General features: G+C 32.1%; 1 protein-coding gene, 1 long non-coding RNA gene and 1 pseudogene across 2 annotated transcripts; 2 read left to right on the top strand and 1 right to left on the bottom strand.

Moving 5' to 3' along the window:
- Positions 1-370: 370 nt before the first annotated feature.
- On the top strand, positions 371-21,994 carry LOC148625000 (uncharacterized). The gene is made up of 18 exons (XM_088568183.1): positions 371-571; positions 5,609-5,660; positions 6,216-6,361; positions 6,847-6,977; positions 7,218-7,347; positions 7,665-7,733; positions 8,108-8,220; positions 8,807-8,888; positions 10,287-10,454; positions 10,762-10,848; positions 11,231-11,325; positions 12,613-12,714; positions 13,102-13,162; positions 18,219-18,323; positions 18,662-18,726; positions 19,559-19,630; positions 20,309-20,478; positions 21,419-21,994. Exons 1-18 carry the CDS (start codon positions 551-553, stop codon positions 21,616-21,618), a joined length of 1,869 nt encoding a protein of 622 aa, XP_088424309.1. The 5' UTR covers positions 371-550; the 3' UTR covers positions 21,619-21,994.
- Positions 13,795-16,196, top strand: LOC148625001 (52 kDa repressor of the inhibitor of the protein kinase-like; annotated as a pseudogene).
- On the bottom strand, positions 17,959-23,605 carry LOC148624999 (uncharacterized). Its single transcript, XR_015919826.1, has 3 exons — positions 23,506-23,605; positions 23,254-23,295; positions 17,959-18,095 (listed from the first exon to the last, which is right to left on the bottom strand). It is a non-coding gene; the product is annotated as an uncharacterized LOC148624999 (long non-coding RNA).
- Between the last annotated feature and the right edge of the window lie 59 nt (positions 23,606-23,664).

Here is a 23,664-nt window from a genome sequence, read left to right as displayed (position 1 = left end):
CATATCTTATCTCGTACGTATTTATATGTTCGATTTGTTTTATCAAGTTTATTTTTAATTTTAGTTTATGTAGAAATAAGTAGGCTACTAGACCAACAAAAGCATTTGTGATTTATATAGAATTTAAAGCATATTGTACCGGTATCCCCCCCCCCCCCAAGACAAAATCTCTTCTACTATTTACAACTTTGCATCTCTTATTTTTCGCTATATATATGACAGACAGCATTTTTCTAAAACAAAATGCGAACTTCCTGATGTTACTGCCATATCGTATGCACCACGAATATGTATAGATGCTGCCAAAAAAAAAACCAAACAAACAAAACCAAAAAAAAAAACGTTTTGTCGATCTGCTCTTTCTGTAGAGTGATTGTGATACCTTTAGAATTTTACGTGCACGTACAGAAATGCTGCTTATAGTTATTTATTAATTTACGATTATATCTTCTTTATTGTCCCTCGAAGATAGTGTATATTTTGTGATCAGTGTTGTGAGATCAAATTCCAGGACTGCTATAGGAAATATTATTTGTATAAAAGATTTAAAATGATTTCTAATGTTTTTAAGGTAAGTAACATTCTTAATTAACCCACCCAAAAGCAAAATAAATGTAAAAAAATAATAAAGTTCGACTTTTATACAATATCTCTAAGATTTTGTATTTATTACCTAACTTTATTACTAACCAGGGAATAGATCTGGGTAAAGATGAGATTGCAATATTCTTCTCGTAATGTTTTTTTAAATAAGAATTACTCTTTAACAAATCAGTTTTACAGAGTGATTTAAAAATAAATAATTGCGTCTTGTAAAACTTAAACTAGTTATAATTTTTATATTGTCCATTTCCAACTGAATCGTAAACTTTTTAGAATCGTTTTTTCTCTTATATCTTTCAATTAAATGTTATATTTTACATTCCAAGTGATGTTTTCGTAATTTTTTGTTAAACGATAACAAATGATAATTTCCAGCACTATATAAGGTAAATGATGAACACGTTTTCTTCTCATTTTATTACGACCAGATAATTACAAGAACGTCTCTGTGTATTCCGGTTAAGCTTCTCATTAAAGGAACAAAGGATTATCAATATACATTGGAAGTCAACAATTAACAGAATACGTGAAGGCAGATGAACTACTTCTTTATATCGAATTGACAAATTATTTCCTTTCTGTCCGCATTTTTATTCTTTTTGCAATAATATATGCATTAACAACAAAGGGAACAAGGCTTAGACAGATGATAAAAACGCAAAATGTATACGCATGCATTTTCGTTTAACTTGCTTGACGAAAACGCATCACACGTGTATTATTAGGATAAAAAAATAATGTATCTATCCTAATTGTTTGTCTGTCAGCTTTCAAGCATTATTAAGAGTAACAACAAGAATGCTACGTTGATATGCCTGAAATGTTGAACAATTAGCCTGATACAAGATATATCCCTCTCCATTAGGCGATAACATCGTATGAATTAAACTGATAAGTGCATAGTCTGCACCAACTCTTTGGGAAGACGAAGAAAAAGAAGTAAACCAGAGTAGGCCATGAAAAGGAAGTATAGTCTTTCCCCGGAATGTTAGAGGTCACAGAACAACACCTATTTTATTAAATAGTAATTTAGAATGGCAAAACATTTTAAATCTATCGGAAGATAACTATCACAAATCCCGGTTTTATTCAGCCTAATTAAAGAAGCGATTTTTTTTTCAGTTTTGTCATCAATAACCAATTCTGTTGAACAAAGTGTGCAAATTGGGTTCAAAACTCAACTTAAATTACCGATAAAAATAGCAGTAAGGAAATACTGGTATTCAGTTTAGTTTTCTTTCAATACTTGCAAGCACTAGTAGTATCTACTTAAGTGATCTAAGTGACGTATAGAAAGGTCTACATTGTAAATATGTAAACGACCTCTGCAAAGAGTGACTACATTTGAGTGTCAGGCAAGCTTTAAAAATGCACAAGTTGTTACATCGAGCAACAGGTAATCAGTATTGTAGAGTTTCTTCTTGTCAACATATTTGTCACTTTTGGAGGGACACTTTTCTTTATCAAATTATGGGCATTCCAATGGGCATTACTTATGTACCTTTCCTAGCCGATCTGTTTCTTTATTCGCATGCATCGAAGTTCCTTCAAAATCTTATTCAAGACAAGGAGGTCAAAGATCCTTTAATTTCACAAATCGATATATTGGCGATGTTCTCTCTCTATAAACAACATTCAATATGGAGAATTGTTTTATATATATATAAGATGAACTTACCTTATTTGTACAGTAATATATCAGCTGTCCCTGCATATAATGTTAATATTTCTTAAACTTTAAAGGTATGTTAGAGATAATAGCGACTATTCTGACTTCTTAATACATCGTCATTGCCTCTTATGCTAACCAAATTATTATTTTCCGATATCCAGATCTTATCGAGAAATATTCCGCTTCTGAATAACAGATTATAGATGATGGACTTTCATAATGTCAACAAATTAATTTTTGTACTTGTATATTACTTGTAATATTTCCATCTTGAGCTTGAGCTTTTCCCCACAAAGTTCAAGACTTATTTTTAAACTGGCGTTTATGAGTTCGATAATTTTGCTACTACCCTTCATTTCCATTTACTTAATTTTAATTGTATTTTCAGATCATTTTATCTTCACTTATTTATTGTCCATATTTTCTGCCATGACTACTGATTTTACCAATTTTAACCGGTACTTTTTAGCATGCTATAAAACCTAGTTTAACCCAATATTCCATTCGAAATTGCCTGTACCAAGCAAGTACCATCGCGGTTTTCAACTTTCCGATTTTTACCTTGATAAACAGACTTCTCTTTTGATTTTCCTTTTTTTTTGACAATTGCTAAGATTTTATCAGTCGGTAACTTTGTTATAACCCTTCAATGTCAAAATGATACAGATTCGTGACCAAACACGAGTTGAACAAATAGTACCTAACCCAGTTTATATTATTTATTAACATTTATAAAGCAATTGCAATGGATTGTAATGGTAAATAGTGTTATAGAATTTATGTTGCATTTATTGGGCTAATTTGATACTTTAAAGTAAGATAATTTTATCTGAGACGAATGTTCTGATTTTCAGGATCTTGAAGGTCGTCTATTCTGCACAGCTATTTAGTAGTTTATGATTCTCTTTACCATTATTTATGCGCAACAATTACCACACTTTGGAATTTAATTGGTACTGATTTTTTTTTTATCTTTTATGCCCCAAAATCAAATACTATATATGATTACCAGATATTCAGAAAACGTTTAAGATGTAACGAGCTACAACTATTTTTCTTTCTCCATTCTTTTTCTGGCATTCCAATACATATTTTGCATCCTTGAAAAATACGATTATCGTTTCATTTAGTAGTCTTGTATTGTTTGCCCCATAGGCTTCTATAGCATACCTTAAATTTCCATGATCGTAAAAAAAATAGACATGGAGTTTCAATCTAACTTTTGACCATGTTTTTCAATTAAGGAAATGTAAAAAAATAATTTTAAGATCCATTTTAGAACAAAAGGCACGAACTTTGGTACACCATGACAGGTCGAACTAAATGTAAACTTTTTCTACTTTCACTTTTATTTTGAGTTCATAAAATAGACCCCTTATCTGAAGCATTATTTTTCATGAAAGTAATGTTTTTTTCCTCAAAAACAAGTTCTTTTTGTGTCATAGCTTGATATTTACCCTGTACTTTTGATGAAAAATGATAATCATTTGCCAAGAAACAAAAACAGGAAAAGGCAAAAAGAAAGTGCACTATATTTTTTAGCCTCCAATTTAGAACAAAAGGCACGATCTTTGGTACACCAGGACAGGTCGAACTAAATGTAGACTTTTTCTACTTTCACTTTTATTTTGAGTTCATAAGATAGATCCCTTATCTGAAGCATTATTTTTCATGAAAGTAATGTTTTTCCTCAAAAAACAAGTTTTTTTGTGACATAGCTTGATATTTACCTTGTACTTTTGATGAAAAATGATAATCATTGTGGTACACAGCCAGATGAAATCCATTATTCGGGATTCGCAATTCTTCTGTTTATGCAAATTAAGAAGTAAAGTACTAAAAATAGTAGGAACTATGACACAGACTCCAACAGTGTGTTATTGGAGCTGGTATTGTAGCTTTGGAAGTTTCATTGCCAATCTTTCCAAACAAGTTATTTCCGAAATTTCAAAAATTGTGTAAAAGTTAAATCATTTATGGAAAATACATCCACACTTGTTAGCCTCGGCAAGAAATATATGTATTTAGAAGACTGTAAAGGATCTTAGGTCCAATAAATTATAAACATTTCTATAGTTCCCTGAAAAGTTCAAACTAGAAGGGTTTGTATAATCATTTTGTCCGTGTGGTCTCTGCGGTGTAGATTAAAGAAACCTTTCTGGTAATCGGATTCATGACTTTAAATTATCCAAATAAATAACTAGGGATTCTCCACCATGTAAACAACTAGGAATTCTCCACCATGTAAACAACTGGTGATTCTCCACCATGTAAACAACTAGGAATTCTCCACCATGCAGACAACTGGGGATACGTTCTTCAACTATTAAAGATACAAAATGTGCAGAGAATATAACACCCCAAAAACTCCTCCCACAAATTATAAATAAAACATTAAAAATTCGAACTCTGATCAATGGGTTACTTTCTTAAGTTCAATCGAACCACAATATTTACTTGTCAAAAGCAATTAATTAAATCAGTGTAATGTTCAACGGGGGATAGTGCCATAAAATGTTATCAAAATAAAACTATAGACCTTTAACCTGTGATACTGGGATAAATCAACAGATGGTCGTGAGAAAGTCTGTGCATACAACTGTAAACATTAATCTTAATCATGATCTAGCTAATTACCATTTACTATTTACTGACCCACAATTAACCCAATACATAACATTTGGTACACCAGGACAGGTCGAACTAAAACTTTCACTTTTATTTTGAGTTCATAACATAGACCCCTTTTCTAAAGCATTATTTTTTATGAAAATTATGTTTTTCCTCAAAAACAAGTTTTTTTTGTGTCATAGCTTGATATTTACCCTGTACTTTTGATGAAAATTTATGGTCATTTGCCAAGAAACAAAAACAGGAAAAGGCAAAAAGAAAGTGTACTATATTTTTTAGCCTCCATGTTTTGATGTACACCTGCTCAGGAATATGTTATACAAGACTTATACCATTAAATAGTATCAAATGTACCTGTCACCAGACGTCGCGGCGATCTTTTTTGAATATGACCTTGTTCTAGATCCTACACATTCACCGAATGGAAAAAGAGGAAATCAATTTCAACTACACTTTTAATGATCTTTTACAGGTTGATCCACCTTATATGCCTTTTCCACTCTTTGATTAATAGATTTTTTGGCTGCATGTACAAAAAATAAGAAGTCATTCTTTTCCACAGAACGGAGATCCGTGATTAGTATTCAGAAGACCACGAAGATCGAGAAGTGAAAAAATGCACACAATATCCGATAATCTACACAACTTACCCAGAATAGTTTTCTCGAGATTTAATTAATTATTATCATTTTCGCATTTCAGGTATTCTGTATTTATTTCATCTTCGACAATGGAAAGTTCATCAGTTTAGTCAGTATGTATTACAAGTACTTTTCAAGAGGATTTTTACTACAACATCAAAGATTCATTGTTTATTATAATCAAATGAATAAAATTTACCAAAATGTTTTATTAAAATGTATAACACATTTAACTGTTTCTGATATAAGCAGATAAATTACATAGTAAGCAATAAGCTCCATAAGGTTTACTGTTACTGTATTAAATCTTTTAACCAAAAAGTTACATTTTCACCTAAAACATCTTCCCAACCATTTTGAGCTTTTAGAAGTCAAAGAATTAAAAAAAACAAAAAAACAAAAACAAAAAACAAAAAAAAAAACATACAATGTCACGGTAATAACCTTGGAAATTCACGACTCAAAATGTTCAATTTAGAACAACAATGTCTAAAACGCATTTTCAAAGACTTTGTAAACTTCAAGATATTTGAATATCCGTCGAAATTGGCCATACTTGTGGCCATAATCCTTGGAGAAATTATAACATGAGTGATATTGGAAATATAATTTAAAAGGAGTTTAATTGCAAGGTTATTTTATTCAAAAGTATTTCTTCTTTCTTGCAGACGGTCAAATAACAATTAAATCAATTGAAGAGAACTATTGGAAATGGCGGATGAAGGAATCACCTGAATTTTCGACTTATCTTGGTTACTACGAAAATAACGACCAGTTAAGGTCTTACAGAGTAGAAACATTTGAAAAAAGAAAAGTTTGTATCTAATGCGCAACTTTCTAAATTTCAATTTTACAAATTGGATATCATTTGTTTTGATTGACGTGTTTAATTTTTTGTAATAGTTGATAGACATTTGACTCTTGCTTGTCGAGTAGAAGAGTAAAGTGACCATATCTAGCTGCACATATGGTATAAAAATAGAAAATTCATATATAAAGAACAGGTGGAGTCTTCCATGTATATGCATATTGTCAATCCATTACAATTTGGGTATACCAGTGAAAGCTGCTATGTGTTAGAACAATTGTTTACACTGGGACTTACCGTCAATACCAATTTAAAATAATGGGAATATTTAACCACTGAGTATAAGTACTTGTGCCATACCCCTTCATTTTACACCAAACCAAAATGGGAAAACTGCTTGATAAATGTTGATTAAACAAAACTTTTCTTTTCTTCAGCGTCAGGCTTTGATGAGAATATATTTTACTCATAAATAATTGATACTCTTTTAGAATGATGTTGAAGAGTTTCTTGGGCAGTTGGACTTGGTTGACGACGCCTCGCTATCGTCAACAGAAAGAGTGGACTTCCTTATCCTGAGGGATACATTAAGAACATTTCTAGCTGGATACGAATTTGCGATGTAAGTCGACAGGAAAAAAAATGAAAAGCAATTTGATGATTAGATAACGTAAAAAATTGCAATAGTTCACGTATTCACGTTTCAGCAATAAATAGATAATTAATAAATGAAACATGTTGTTATGCTTTCATAAATTCAAAATACATTAAATGTTATTTAAATAATTGCTAGATTTAAGCAAGTTTCTAAGATAAAAATCTTGAGACACACCTCTGATTTGTTTACGTCTATTTAATTAAGGTTTGGTGCTCTTAACCCGATTAATAATCTTGAGGGAATACACATCTACCATTCTGCGGCAATGGCAGCCACAAGAACACGAGGAGACTTTGAAAATTACATAGTTCGACTCAACAACATTCCTTTACAGGTAAGACAATGCGAGTTTGATTTACTCAGCATAACATATAGGCTTTTAGGCGTTTTCGACAACTTTTTATTGATAGTACATATCGTAAGTCATTCGTATGAAGTTAAGAAGTCATCAATTTTAAATTTTTATATACCCTATTAAATGTGTTATAATAGTTCTGTTTTAAACATGTTTTACATAAGCCTAATTTTCTTACCTAAACTTACTACATAAAATGTATATCTTTTGCTTACAGTGAAAAGAAACAATTGTAACAGGGGTACATTATTTATACATTTTAGATGAGTTAACGTTAAAATTATATTCAATTCCAGATAGATGGAATAATATCTAGTTTTCGAGAGGCAATTCGACTGAACAGAACATATCACTTAGTTTCCATAGTAAGTAAAATGATGAGAAATAAGACATAAAACAGATATTTGGCAGTTTTCTCAATATAGTTGATAAGTTTTGAATAGGTTTCAAAGTCCCTTAGAGGTTTTCAGTGAGTAAATTTTAATCGAGCTTATAGGCATTTTTGTTACTTACTATTATGGAATACAAAAATACCGGTACTAATCATATCTATTACAAATTTTGAAATGCTTTTCACGTGTTTCAAGGATTGACCTCAAATCAGCATCATTAGAATCAAATGTATATGAAGATGTAAATCCACAAAATAATTGTACACAAAATTAATTACCGATCTGTTCTTTTTCAATTTTTTACAAATGTGATTTTGAACTGATTAAGTAGAACGCATGCATTTTAGAACAGGGTACAGAATGATATTACTGAGTTGTTAGAACCTCCAGAAATGTCCATATTTTTCATCGGTGTCAACTTTACTTTATCAGAAACAGCTTCTATCAATGAAATCGACAAGTAAGTGACTTAGATTATGATATAACTACATAAGATAAATTAAAAACACGTAACGAGCAATATCAGACAAAAGAAAGTATCGAATCAATTTACGTACTGACCTATACCAACTTATGTGCTATCAGATTTGGCTGTGAATGGCAATGACATATAATTGACATTTTATGACAAGAAAATACAAATAATAATGATAATAATAAAACATGATTTTAATGGTTGTTCTGTTGATGACAAAATATGTAAAATATCTTCACATTTTTTTAAGTAGAAACTTTCAGTATAACACAAGTGAATTGTTAAAAGTCAATTAAGATGTGATTAAGACCAGAAACAAAAAGTAGACAGCCTTAAAATGGAGACGAAAATGTACGACTTATCAGTAAAATAAAATAAAACATCTTAGAACACTTTTATATGTATATTCAATATTCATGTATATCAATAGTATCCCTTAATTCTCCTTAACACTCTTTTATTACTTGATTTTATAATACAATAGATAATTCACTGTTGTTTCAACATTCTTACTATTATCTATTGCTACTGTTTTGTTTTTGTTTTTGTCAATAATTTATATTTATTTCAGAGAAAGTATAAGGACTAGGACATTATCAGCGACCAACAAAACCATAGAAGCTTATAGAACTCTGAAGAATTTCATTATTAACGTAAGGCATTCACGTGAAGGATCATAAAGATTATCATTTAGCTGAACATACAATGATTAAAAAACCTACATGATTTTGCTTTAAATCTTAAGGATAGCACTGAGACTCAAACAAAATTTAGAAATCTAAACATAATCTGTGGTCAATTTTTCCAAATTTGTCGTTAATTATGACGTTATAACTTAAGACAAAATTTACTCATTCGATTTTTGTGGAATCTAACACAGTACGGTATCTCTGTGCGACTTTATCAACAGTAATCAGTCAAACACATTTACCACGTTATGTCATGAGATTTTCTATAATTTCGAGAACTAACTCTTTCATGAAAAACACAGAATTAGCACGAATTTGTAATACATATGGCACGTCGTATTTATATTTATTCCATGTTCAAGATTTCTCATGTAGTTTATAAGATATGTTGTATAAGTTATGAGATACCTCATAAGTTTTTCTTTATAAGACGTCTCATTAGATATGTGATATATCTTATGTAGTACATAAAATATCTCATAAACTTTTAAAGACATCTTATGAGCGTTTTTAATACAAGATGTCTTATATATCATATAAGATATTTCATTAACGATTTCAATATAGGATTCGTCATAAACTTTTAAAAATATCTTATAAATGGCTTTAATATAAGATATCTCATAAAATTTATAAGATATTATATATTGGTTATAAGATATCTCATTAACTTTATCAGATATCTTACAGAGTAAAAGAAATATCTTAACATGGAATTAATATTAATACGGGGTGCCATATATCTTATATTAAAAAGTATAATGAGATATCTTAGCAAGAAAACTTCTAAAATATCTCATATACATTATAAGATATCTCATAAACTTTATAAGATATCTTATACGCTTTATAAGATATCTTGTGAATTAAAAAAATATCTTGTATACTTTATCAGATATCGCATTTATTTAATAAGATATCTTGTTAACTGTACATTATATGATATATCTTATAAAAGTTATGAGATATCTTATTATTAAGAATTAGAAGATATCTTATAAATTATATCAGATATCTTTAAAGAGGAATAGATATAAATATGGCGTGCCATAAATACATATAACCCGAAGACACGACCATCGTCAGTTGCACATATAAAAGAAGCAAACAAGTGTGCACAAAGATAAGTTTTTTATATAGAAATCGTTGTGTCTAACGATATGTTTATGGGCAAAATTAGTTTACGTGTAGTTCATGCAGAACACTTAAACATTTTTTGTAATTTTGTTCGCATGAAATTTGCTCCGAACCAATTGACCGAGGAAACGCATCTGGTTTCTGCATTAAATGAAAGTGAAAATCCCGTCGAGTTCTTGTTGTAAATGTTTCCTTCAGAAAAGTTTTTAAATGATTTTATTTTAGGAATATATGCCTAAAACTAGATCCGGTTTAGGAGTAAACACGATGGCAAATGGTTCAAAATACTACCAAGCATGTCTTAAGTGGCATTTATCTTTCGATATGTCGCCCGAAGAAGTCCATAATATAGGTCTTCAGGAGGTTGACAGAATTCATTCAGAGATGGTTCAGGTACATAGTTTGTATTAAAAGAATCAAAGCATTAACTCAAATATGCTGATTTAGCCAAAATTGGAATTAAAGATTGACCAAATTAAACAGTGACCAGTTTTAATTGTAACAGAAAACAAAAAGAGACTGGATTAAAATCGGCAGTGTTATAAGTCATAATTTCAACTATACCAATTAGGTGTAATTGTGCAATGTATGGCATCCTTCTAGCCAAAATATCATTTATACACTGAAACGCCACAAAGCTATATAGTATGAACGATGAATAATCAGTTGATGCATTGTAAATGTATATATGTGTTAACAGATTATCAGAAAACAGGGTTTCAGCGGAACAGTCAAACAGTTTTTTGATTCATTAAAGAATGACTCAAGATTTGTCTTCAACAATGCTGTAAGTTTAAAAAATGTGAATAATAGTTTGCACTTGCCCAACGAAAATGTTCATCGATAAATCGAGTTAACAATAAGTGGTACTTATTTCAAAATATCCCACTGACATTTTCATATGACAACTTTAAAATTCGAATTTTGTTAGAAATACACACGAATGTTCTTAATGCTGACCTTAGACCTTTAAAGATGTAACAAGAAAAAAACTTCTGCATCTTATCACATCATTCAAAAGAATGCCAAAAACAGTTTGAAAAAGTAAACAATCAATAAAGCATAGTATAATACTATTATATTAATGAATAGATAAAGGCAAGTTCTTTCTTTGCATTGAAACAACACATTTTCTAGCATTTAATTGATTTCCACTGATTTTTTTTCAGTCAACAATATTAGAAATGTATAAAGATATAGTCAACAACAAAATAAATCCAAAGCTCCCAGATTACTTCGAGAACATTCCAGACATTCCATTGGAGTAGGTTTCTTTAAATTAAGAAGGTATAGATGTGACTTTACTGACTCCGGTTGTTCGGTCGATGTTATTTGTTGGGTACTGACAACTTAATCAGGGAAAAGGTGTGCCTGTATATTTTAAAGAGTGATAAAGTGAACCAAAATTCGAGCAGAAATCAAAAGAATAAAATGATGAAGACCTGAAAGAGAAAACAAACACATACAACAAAGAACATGAAATAACAAAAAATGACGCGTACAAAGAAACAAAAGCAAATAAGCAACTCGGACTCCACCAAAAACTTGGAGCATGGACTAGGTAGACCGTTGAGTAAGCGTCCTCTGCATTTCTAGAAATACCCACCAAAATGCTCACAAAATGTCAAGTCCGAGGTTGACAAAAGAGAATAGGAAAACTATGACACGGTGGACAAACAAATCGGTTCTCATAGTGCAGATGAAAAACAACGATCCATGAGTTCATGGGGACAACTACAACACTTCACAACATTTCTGTAGTGAAAACTTCAATCTTGTAAAATTGAAACCAGTCATAAACGGTTCACGCATGATATAATACGTATACCAAGTAAAACCAAAATTCTTCTAAATACTTATCTGGAAGTATGGACAAAATACACCCCTCGAGTTTCTGAAACACGTAATGACGTCAATTCCGTGTTAAAGTGGTGGAGAAAAAGAAGGCGACACCTAAAAAAAGTTTGTTCTATGGTTGCTGTGTCCACACCATGACGACCAATGAGTTTATGATGTAGACTAAAAAACGCTTATAGTCATTGCTTTAGTTTTGTGACGACTGTTCTGACATAATATATGAACTTGTTGCTCCATACACTAAGGTTGCATGTATGAATATTTATTGCCCATCAAAACAATTCATCTTTGTCGGAAATGGAAACTAAAAATATTGAAATGCAAACATAACCAGAATCAAGGGAACATACTTTAAGGTATATTTCTAAAACCGCTCCTTTACTTTTTCATAAACAGGATTGTTAATGATGCCAATAGTTTATTGATATCATTCATCAATATAAGGCAGTGAGCTCTCTGCCTGTAATCTGTGTGTAAGTCAAATGCAAAACTGTGGATAATTTGTTTTAAACTGTAAGTCTAGTTGAAGCTGTTTTTAAACAAAAGGTTTCAAATTTCCTAGCTTTTTTGTAGGAATTAATGATGTGAAATACTGATATGAAATATGGTTTTGAATTTTAGTGTGTCTTAATGAAATATCAGACTTTCAACAGGGCATCTAAAATGTGATATTTTGCCTTTTATCCGTTTGCAGCATAAGAGAAATGACTTATGATGGCCCTGGTGGAGGATACTCATCGGCTTCAGAAACTCGTCCTGGAGTGTTTTGGATCAATCTTATCAGACCATGGGAGAAGTAAGTGAAATAAAAAAATATTAGAAATTTCTTGTTGTCCTTTTAGGGACATTCAAATCTTCCCCGATGTTTACAAGACAAACTGTTAGCTAAATGTTAAAAAAACCGGTATCGGAACTATCATTTTTAAAACTAAGTAATTTGTGGCTTACAATAGCTAGGTACAAATCACATTTTATAACGCAGACATTTCTTACGAAAATAAATATCTAACACGTGCCAAGATTGAATTTTGTTGGTAAAATGTATGTAACTCGTGTAAATCATTTACAAATGTAAGGTATCATTATTAAATGCTTGTAAAATGAAATAAGCAAACTTATTTACGAAACAAGTAGTGAAATTTGGCTACAAATATATTACATACTTTTTCACTTCTGTTTTCAGTCCATCCTTTGATTTCATGGCATTAAGTCTTCACGAAGCCAATCCGGGTCATCATTTACAGGTTAGTATGATTCTTTTACTGATGTAAATGGAGTCAATAACAAAAATCGTGGCTAACCTAAATTTAAAACTTCTTCATAAAATATATTTTGCCTATAAAGTTTATTCAATATATTTTTCCGAAACAGATAAGATTTTGATCATATGGTCACAGTCAGGCGCGTAGCTAAGCGGAAGTTCGGAAGCTCGAGCTTCCACAGTTTTGTCTAAAAAAACAGATGAGGGAGGCGGTTGTTCACCTCTTTTCTGCTGGCAAAGGTAACACTATTTATGTACTGTTGCCCCAATATGTCTCACTACATGAATAATTGATATTTTTTGACAGCACGAAATGCGCAAGTTCTTCTCAATTTAGTCTTGATCCATCGATTTGAACAGTTTTGTTCTTGATTTTATACGATTTACACGTAAAGTTGATAATGCAATGAAATATCGACAGTTATTTTATGAAATCATCTAAACCCTCTGACGCCTCCAAAGCTGATGAACCTATTGACGTTTCCAATGCTGATAATGATGTTTCAACTTCTATGGCCACATCTACAAGCTGCTCAACTGATGGAAAAACTTACTCTTTTTCTGGTCTCAGCTATTTCGACTTTGGGAAAGCATCTACCGACATGATAAAGAAAGATGAATGAATTTAAACTGTTGACTAAAGTATGGGAATCCTCAAAATTTGTCTTTCCAACAAGGTGATTTGATAGTTAATCGACTTAAAAAATCAATGATTCTAAAGCATTTTGCAATAAATGCCCCTTTATCATATACCCTAGCCAATATGTTTACGAGATGCATACACAATAAATACTCTGCAAAACACCCGTATCATCGAGGATTCTCAGCATTAACCCGAGGAAAAACAAGAAATGAAAAAAAAATCATTTACAAAAAAATATATTCTGCCCTAGTAAAAATAGCCCGACGTTGAACATAAATGCTTTTGTGAAGAATGGGGTAATTTTTTGCAGAGGTATTCTTGTTAGGAACAGAAGTTTCCAGTCATCATGGCTTACCAAGTATCCATGGATGCGACATTCAGACTCCTCGGACTCAGTTTTTTGTTGACTATGCGTCCTGTTTGGATCCCAAAGACCCAATGCCAAGGACAAAATGTTCAGCTTGTCTTCTCCGGTATCAGATTAGGTCAATTTCAGTCGTTGTGTGACAAGACACATACAAGAAGGCTCAAAGCACCATGAACACGTAATGTCAGCAGACGAATACGTGAGAATTCAGACCGGAAATCCTCCGACATTTTGCAATTTCTATCGACAAGATACAATGACCAGATACTGCGAAACCGTATGATCTTACATAGTATCTTAGATATTATTCTTCTTTGTGGAAAGCAAAACATTGCTTTGCGGGGACACGATAAAAAGGATAGCAATTCCTTAGCACTATTGCATTAAAGCAAAAAACAACGATCTTTTAGCCGATCATCTTGTTTTTGGCGACCCCAGAGCTAAGTATACATCGCCGCAAATTCAAAATGAAATAATAAAGCTCTGTGCGGATCAAATTCACAATCATAATGTCGCTAGCTGTAATGGGGCCATGTATTATGAATTAATTTCCGACGAAGCAACGGATAGTGCTACAAAGGAACATATTTCCCTCTGTGTCAGATACTTTGAATTACAATACAAAACTGTACATGAAGACTTTTTATGTTTTGTTGAGGCAGACAAAACAACAGGAGAGGCTACTGCAAATAAATTCATGACGGAACTTAAATCAGTTGGAATCGTTGTTGCAGAAATGCGTGCTCTCAAGGGTACGACAGTGCCACCAATATGTCAGGTATCCACCGCGGGGTTCAAGTCCGGATAAGGGAACAAGTCCCAGAAGCTGCCTACGTGCATTGCAAAGCCCACAGTCTCAACTGAGCTATAGTTCATGCTTGCAAACTGCCTCAAATAAGAAATCTTATGGACACAGTGCAGGCGATAGTCTTTGCTTTTGACTACTCTGCCAAAAGACTACTACGGTTCAAAGAAAATGTTGAAGCAACTGACGATAACTTTAAAGAGGATATGGGAAAACGACAAAAAAATGAAAACACTATGTGAAACTAGGTGGGCAAGCCGATCCGATTCTCTCTTCACATTTTGGACTGTATTTCCTGTCGTTGTTAGCTTTTTGGATGATCTACAGCAAGAAGGTGATGCTAAGGCACGTAGCTACTACTGCTTAATCACAAAGTTTGACTTTATCGTTGATTTGGTTGCGGCACAAAATGTTTTGCAACCTCTCGTCCGATTATCTGCAATTCCTCAAACCAAGGACTTTGATTTAATTCAAGCAGTTTCAGAAGCAAAGGTCGTTGTTTTTTCTGTTGCAGGAAAATCAAGATAGTAACACTGAGTGGGACTCTGTATATGAACGAGCAGTTGCGATCGGAAACAATGTAGAAATGATTCCCTGGTTTCGATTTCTTGCTCAGTACATCGTTCCTTCAATGGTAGATGGTCTTACTGATAATGTTACAAATTCTTTGTATGACACTTTCAGGTCTGACTTAGATGAATTCAAACTTGAATTTGGTAGATGAAAGCCAGGTGGAATAGTATAGATGAAGCAGAGAAACCAACTACCTTGTATGATACCCTCAAAATCACATCATTTGATCTATATCCAGATTTATTGAAATGCATGCTCATCTTGCTGTGCATGCCTGTCGCCACTGCTACGGCCGAGAGAAATTTGAGTAGTGTGATGCGTAGAGTCAAAACTTATTTCCGTTCGACAATGACAACAGAACGACTATCAGGATTATGTATTTTGCATGCATACAAAGAGTTTGACATTGACATTGACAAAGTTACAGGTTATTTCGCTGTACGCAAGGACCGAAGACTTGCATTCTTATTGAGAGTAGAAGACGACGCTGACGTGGATTAGACACATTTAAACTGCAATTCATTTCGATGTTTTTGTCACAAGTATACTAGAGTTAATATTCTAGCTCTGTCCTTATATGATTCAGTTTTAATAAATATTCTAAATTTTAGGAATTCAATAAGCTTTTGCACGTCTGAGATAGAGAAATCTCAGTCACATCATTTCTATTGAAAATATTCTTAACAAATGCAGATATAACTTACGCTTGTCGCAAATAAGACCATCTTGTCACTGTGTTTGTCTCTTAGGCTTCTGAAGCAGGGTTATGTTGCTACAAGATTGAAGTCATTACTACAAGAGTTTTATGGCCGTCATCATGAACTGGTGGATTGTTACGGTGTATCCATCTGCGCCATGAAAACTGATTTTTTCAACGTGTCATATTTTCCCTTTTCTCTTTCGTCTATCCTGGACTTTTTATGAGCAACTCCGCGGGTGTTTCTAGAAAAGCAGAGGACGCTTACCGTACTGGTGCACCTGGTGGTCCATTCTCCCAGATTTTAGTGGAGTCCGAGTTGCTCCTTTGCTTTTGTTACTTTGTATGTATGATTTCAGTTACTCTATGTTCTTTGTTGTGTATGTCTGTTTTCCATGTCTGGTCTTTGTCCCTGGATTACATTATTTTGATTACCGCTATAACCTTGGTTACCTTGATTACTCTTTGCGTTCTTGATATAATCTGTTTCAGGTGTTTGATTGAAGAATGGTAACTATTTTGGTGAACCAGTGTATGTTATTTCCCTCATTCCATTATTATTCATTTAGCTTATACTAGTACATAGAGAGACCACGGAAAGGTGTAAATCCTGCTAATTTCTGGACATGATTATCCGTCTCCAATTAACGAAAAATGTGGAGCTTCCGTGGGGCTTCGCCTCCCCTGGGCCCCCACTACGGTTTTGTCCTGAACCCAGTGGAGGCCTTAATCGGCCCCAAACCTCAATCTCTGGCTACGCTCCTGACAGTAATTTGTTTTACTTTTCGTTTTAGTTCATAATATTCTTTTTCAGACTTTTCAGATTCAAAGAACATGTTTTATATTTTTCTAAAGTGTATTCTTTAGTTAGATGATTACTTCTGTGCTTATATTTGTCATTTTCGGGTGGAGTTCATTGTAGATTTTTTAGCTCACCTGGCTGGAAGCCAGGTGAGCTACTGCCATCATTTGGCGTCCGTTGTCGTCGTCGTCCGTCAACGTTAACAATGTTTCAAAACTCTTTTCCTCTTTTTCCTTTTACTGGACCAAAAAGACTTAAACTTGGTTTGAATGTTCCTTAGGGAATTCTGCATAGAACTGATGTGGGGATTAATTTTGGATCCGTTGAAAAACATGGCAGCCATTACTAATAATATAAAATGGGGGGCCATGAAAACATGACCATCTTTACTAAAAATAGAACAAAGGGGTCCGACAGAATTTTTTCGCATATATCCCCTAAGTTTAGTCAAATTACGACACGGGTAAAAGTGTTCAGCATGATCAGATCTATCTCTGTACAAATGTTCGTTTTAATCTTTTAAGCCATGTTGGAGTTACTGCCCTTTTTTGACTTTTGCCCCAATTTTTAATGTTATTTTATAAAAAAATCTTCTCCTCTGAAATAACCAGACCTAATAGACCCTAACTCAGTATGAATATTCCTTTTGGGTATTCTGCATAGATCTTAGGTGGGGATTTTATCCTTCGAAAAACATGGCCGCTGTTACTAAAATAGAACAAAGTGGTCTGTCATAGTTATAAGTTTTTCTCATATATCTCCAAAACCGTTAGGTCTAGCCAAATTCTTTCAATTGCAAGAATGATTCTTATAATAAACCCTACAAATGTCTGCATTGGATGACTCCTTGTAAGAGTTATTGCCCTTGGAAGGCGAAAAATGATGTTTTTAGCATTATTCAGTCAGCCAATATTTTGAAACTGTAATAGATGAAAAAAACTTTCAAATGATGAAATGATCATTATGATGAGTCCTACCAACATCAGATGAGTCAAAATTGTGGAACAACTCCTTGTTAGAGATATTGCCCTGAAAAGGAAAAAAATAACCATGTTAGCGATTCAGATTCCTTGGAGCCTCTTGTTGACTTTGCGTTAAACGGCCTTATTTGCAAACTTGAGATCATTACCTATATTTATTCTATTTTCATAGCATAGTTATGCAATGAAGGCAGCCTTACCTGACTATAGACGTCAAACTGAAATATCATTCTATGACGTTCCATTCTGGCATCCATTTTATTCAGCATACTCGGAGGTAAATACCATAGAAGGATGATGATGCAATAGTTATGATAGAATAACATTTACATTATCACATATATTAAAATAATAAATCTATGTTACTTTGTCAGTAGCAATTGCTTTTATTTTGAATATTTCAATAGAGTAGTATTATAAGGGTAATTTTTCTATTGCTTCTGATTGCTTTTTAGATACACTATGTCTCATATATTGACAACGCTGAGATATTGATTATATAACAATTTAAATCATCCTTCTATTTTTTTCAATAAAGAAAGTTTTCGTAGTAATTTTTAAATTTACTAGAATCAAATATGAGCATTTCCGCTATTGATTGATATTTCATTGCAGGGCTGGGCTTTGTATTCTGAGTACCTTGGTGTAGAAATGGGGCTGTATGCTGACGACTTTGAGATGTAAGTTCCTATTGAAGAATTTTAAACTGCATTAAAATACAATCAAACTTAATTTAAAATTCAAATAACTTCTAAGTTAGAAAATGGGAGGTCAATACAAGTTTTAATAATAAGTTTTAGTTGTTTAGTGTTTCTGCGTGACGTAGAGGTATGTTTGATTGTCACATGCAACGAACAACTAGTGGTTATATAAAGCACATTGTAACCCAGTTCAATAACTAATTAAATAAAGTTTGTACAATGTACAGACATCACTGATAAATTATTTCTGTATTTTATTATCTTAATATATAAGTTACTGTTTATTTATTATTGTGCTTAATTTTGTCAAAAGCTGTAAATATAGATAATGTGCCGTTTCGTACCACAATACAAACGATCATTTCTGTACGTGTCTGATGGTGTGATTTATTTGAAACTACCTTTCAAGATGTCAGAATAACATTTAAAAGAGGAAATTTAATGTGACCACAAATTCCAAATGATTGGAACTTAAATGTAACATTATTTAATATTTCTCAATAGAAACATTTGGTTTGATTTAAATGTTTACTGTTGTTGCTGTTTTGTTTTCAATTTTGTGAGTGTTGACATTCACTCATTACTAGTATGATATTCTAAATATGTATTCGTCTGCTTATTTTCTTTCGGAATGTCGTTTTTTTCGATTACGAGTATGCTGTGCTCATTTGCAAATGTCCTTTTTCCTTTACTTTTATATACTCCTTTTTCCTTGAATTTGGTTATTGCTTTTAGATTAGTTACTTTTGATTTTATTTTGATATGGACATCAAGATCATATGAAATTATTTATTTTTGTTGACGTTTATAGGCTTGGGCGATACAGTGGAGAAATGCTGAGAGCTTGTCGACTTGTGGTGGACACTGGACTCCACTATTACAAGTGAGTCAGGCAATCTATCCATAACTTTTATTGCATCGATATCCGTTTAAAATAATACAGAGTCTTTTAAAACTAATAGAGTGATATGCATAATCTATAAAATACAAAGCGCGTATCTAAAAAAAAACTTTTTTCGCTCATTTACTTTTGTTACTTTGTTTGTATCATTTTAGTTACTTTATGCTCTTTGTTGTGATTGTCTGTTTTCCATGTCTAGTCTTTCTGCCTGGATTACATTATTATGATTTCAGCTAGAATCTTGGTTTCCTTGACTATTCTTTTCATAACAGAATAAAATAGACATTTTTGAATGTGAAATAAGTAGAAATTCGTGGGAACAAAATCCTGGAAATTTAAAATATGTAACGGATAGAAAACAAGTAACACATAACACAATATAATTAAAACGGAACGCATACAATGCAGCAGTGCGAATCAAACTTAAAAAAGTAGAACTATTGAAGCCTCTCCGGAAGGAAGAGCATTGCTCTCTTATCCACGACGAAGACATTTTTAAATAGATTTACGTGGTCATTAAATACTATCATAATGAGCAATGTAAGAAATGTTTGAGGAATTTGTTACTGTTTATGGTTCTTAAAGTTTATAGTATGTTTTATTTTGATTGAAGACGAAGTTTCATGTACTGGAACTGTTAGTATTTAAATATACTTGTAGCTGGGATAGAGAGCGGGCAGTCGAATATATGCTCAACTATACAGCTTATTCCCGCGAGGCTACTGAAATTGAGGTAGACAGATACGTCACATGGCCTGGGCAAGCATGTGCATACAAGTTAGGAGAAATTAAGATTAAGGAATTGAGGACGAAAGCAGAGGAACAATTAGGTATTCCCAAAATAAATATATACAAAACTAAAGAATATGGTACATCATCTTTGTTCGTTCTTCAAATTAAAGCTACTTAAAAAAAATAAATGTTCATTGTAATTTCTGTTATTTGTTTGAATTTTGTCTTAAACTTCAAATTAATTTGCAGCTTCATTTTTTTTCTGTCTATACGAGTTGTAAACCATCAGACTTCAAAATTGATATGTTATATTGATATATTTTGGGCATAAACATATAAATGTGTCGAAAACTATCTTAAATAATAAAATTTTGAATTATTGTTGCTACCTATTTTGTATCATTTCATAATCCAATTACAAAATCATTTAAAGGAAACTACGAACAAATCTTGATTGGCAAATGAAGAGAATTGTCTTAAATTAAAAAAAACTTAGTCATAAAAACGCACTTTTGAAAATGTACTGTGCAGTAATGATTTTTCAGAATTGGAAAAAAAATTTTCTCCGAAGATAGTGCATTGTTTTATTTAGTTATTATACTTTATGTATCATTTTAAACCCATTTTAAAGCGGAGCGGTAGTTGTTATTTTACCTTTGTCACAACTATGTTCATGCATCACACCTGTGCAACCTCAACGTATCCTTGTCCGCTTAATGGAGTTTTCTTAAACTATTTGGGAAAGATTATTGTGCATTTGATGTTTTTTATTATTTCATCTGAATGAAAGTTTCTTCCAGTTTTGTTTTGACTTTGCCAGTGACTCCAAAGAGGTACATATATCGAATCACACAGACATTTGGTTTCTGATTTTGAATAAGTTTTTGGTCAGGTTTTGTAAAACTTTTAAGATGAAATGAAATTCAAGAAAGAATAAATATGTCATAAAGTTCTATGGGTATTTAGTGAATGATGCTAGCAGTCATTATAGTTTTAAGTGTGAACATTTTTTTGATTAAACAAACATATACATTGCAGGCTCTAAGTTCGATATAAAGAAATTCCATTCCGTAATATTAGTAAACGGTGCTGTACCAATGAGTATCCTGGAAACTCTAGTAGAGGAATGGATCCAAGAAAGACTTGATTCATCAATTTCGATATCTAATATGGTAATGCCGTGTCCACTCAGCATATTCGTGGTGACTTTACTGTGCTTCTTATCTCATGCAAGATGAATTACTTGCAATCGTTGAATGGAGAAAATTGTATAGGGTATGGCGGAATAAGAGAATGGATCACCGTGTGATATCTGACGCAAAGAAGTACCTATTCATATATCTACTAGTAATAGGTTAAAATTTATTTTCAAATGATATCATTTAAAGATATATTCAAAGATTGTTTGTAGATTTGTTTTATTTATACAGAATGATGTTGTGATATAATATATATTAAGGTGTTTATATGTAAACAAGGAGCTACAAATGATGAAATCCATTTTATATCATGTTTTACGTGTATCAAACAGAATATGAATTCCTTTATATATCATTTAGTTTTATATTTGCATTGTAGTTTTTTAATAATAAAATAATTAGAGGATGATTTAAACATATTGATTGGTAATGAGGAACCACATAAAGAAGTTATCTCATATTACAAGTACTTAGAAGATGAAAGCAAAACTTGAAGTTAAAGTAAAAAAGTAGTTAAATGTTTATCAATTCAAAATTATGCATGTTATAATATCATCCATGTATGATGAAATATGCTTAGAAGAAAATCTCTATAATCTAAATATCACCATCGGTGGTATTACATACCATAGATACTTACAAGTACTCATAACATCCAGTTCACCAATAAAATGGCAAAACATTTGTTGTATTTAAGTATTGCTTTTTTTTTTAGTAATTACTGGTTCATCTTCCATTAATAATGTGTTAGCATCATTTTTAAACATGAAATTTGTGGTCAAGGGAAATCAAAGGAACTAAGATTGAGATGTTAATCAAAAGAATATAGCCCAAGGATAACGAATAGAAACGGAAAATTAGCATGTACTTGAAAGAACCAAAGTAAAAAGCAACAAAGAAACAAGGTTAAATGAACAACCCAGACTCCATTTAAAACTGGGGACGTGGTTTTCAAAAAATGATTTAAATAGTAGTTATTTCTAAATTCTAAAATGCTTACACAAAGTAATAGAATGTCAGCTACGTATGTAATTGTCATTCAATTGGTATTGAAATATATTTTTCTCAAAACTGCTGTTTAATCATCCGATACTCTTTGACAAAATACCAGTACGACTTATATTTCATGCATAATCTAGTTCTCTGTAAATTATTCAACACTACCAAATAACTAGTTAATATATATCTCTTGTGCATGAAATTTATTTTGTTTTATCTCTTATGCATGAAATTTGATTTACTGCAGTGTGTACTTGTTACACATTCCAAGCATTTATATTGGAACAGGAAAGACGAAATGATGAGATAAAAGCCCATATGGAATCAGGAACAAGAAACACTATGACTACTTTCCGTTGGAAGATAATTTAATGTACAACTCAATTTACGGTTTCAAAAAATAAAAAGATTAAGGAGAGGGTGTTGTTCGTCCATTAGTGTAAGAACTTAGAATCATTTTTATTACTCTTTTTCACAAATGAAAAGTTAATAATAAGATTACCGAAAATGTAACCAAAGGGAATGGTCGAAAGAAGGAAAGCTCATGTAACAAATGGCAATATCAGGGCACAAACCGGAAATTTGGAAGGAACTGTGATAGTCCAGACCTGTTACAGACATTTCCGAAGAAATGGTTTAAACTAGGTTTTATAGTCCACTAAACCTCTAGCTTACCATTACGATAAATTGTTTCTTTTTACCATGTCTGTGATCAATCTGGAAGTGCAAAAAGAAAACGCTTGACTAAGAATATGATATGGTTTATAGCTTCCTTGCCTAAATTCCAACTTAATGCACATAATAGAATGGTTTGAATAAAGACTGGTTAAAACACAAATGAGTACAATGAACAAAATTAAAATAAATCGAAACATCAGTGTATGATAAATCTCGAAAGAAGTTTCAATAAAGTTATTTTTTTCTTACATTTCTATTGACATGTGGTTGATTTGAATGACAGGAATTTATTACTTTGAAAACCTAATAAACTTGGCCTTCCTAACATAACACTGCGCTCGAACGATCACGTGATACGGAATTGGAATGAATTATCAAATTTCCAGCAGATGAAATGTAAATAGAATG

This window comes from Perna viridis, chromosome 2, assembly GCF_037379345.1.
Source record: "Perna viridis isolate PV_CMFRI_1.1 ecotype Kerala chromosome 2, ASM3737934v1, whole genome shotgun sequence".
In the NCBI taxonomy this organism is placed as follows: Eukaryota; Metazoa; Mollusca; class Bivalvia; order Mytilida; family Mytilidae; genus Perna; species Perna viridis.
This window is presented reverse-complemented; position numbering and strand designations above follow the sequence as displayed.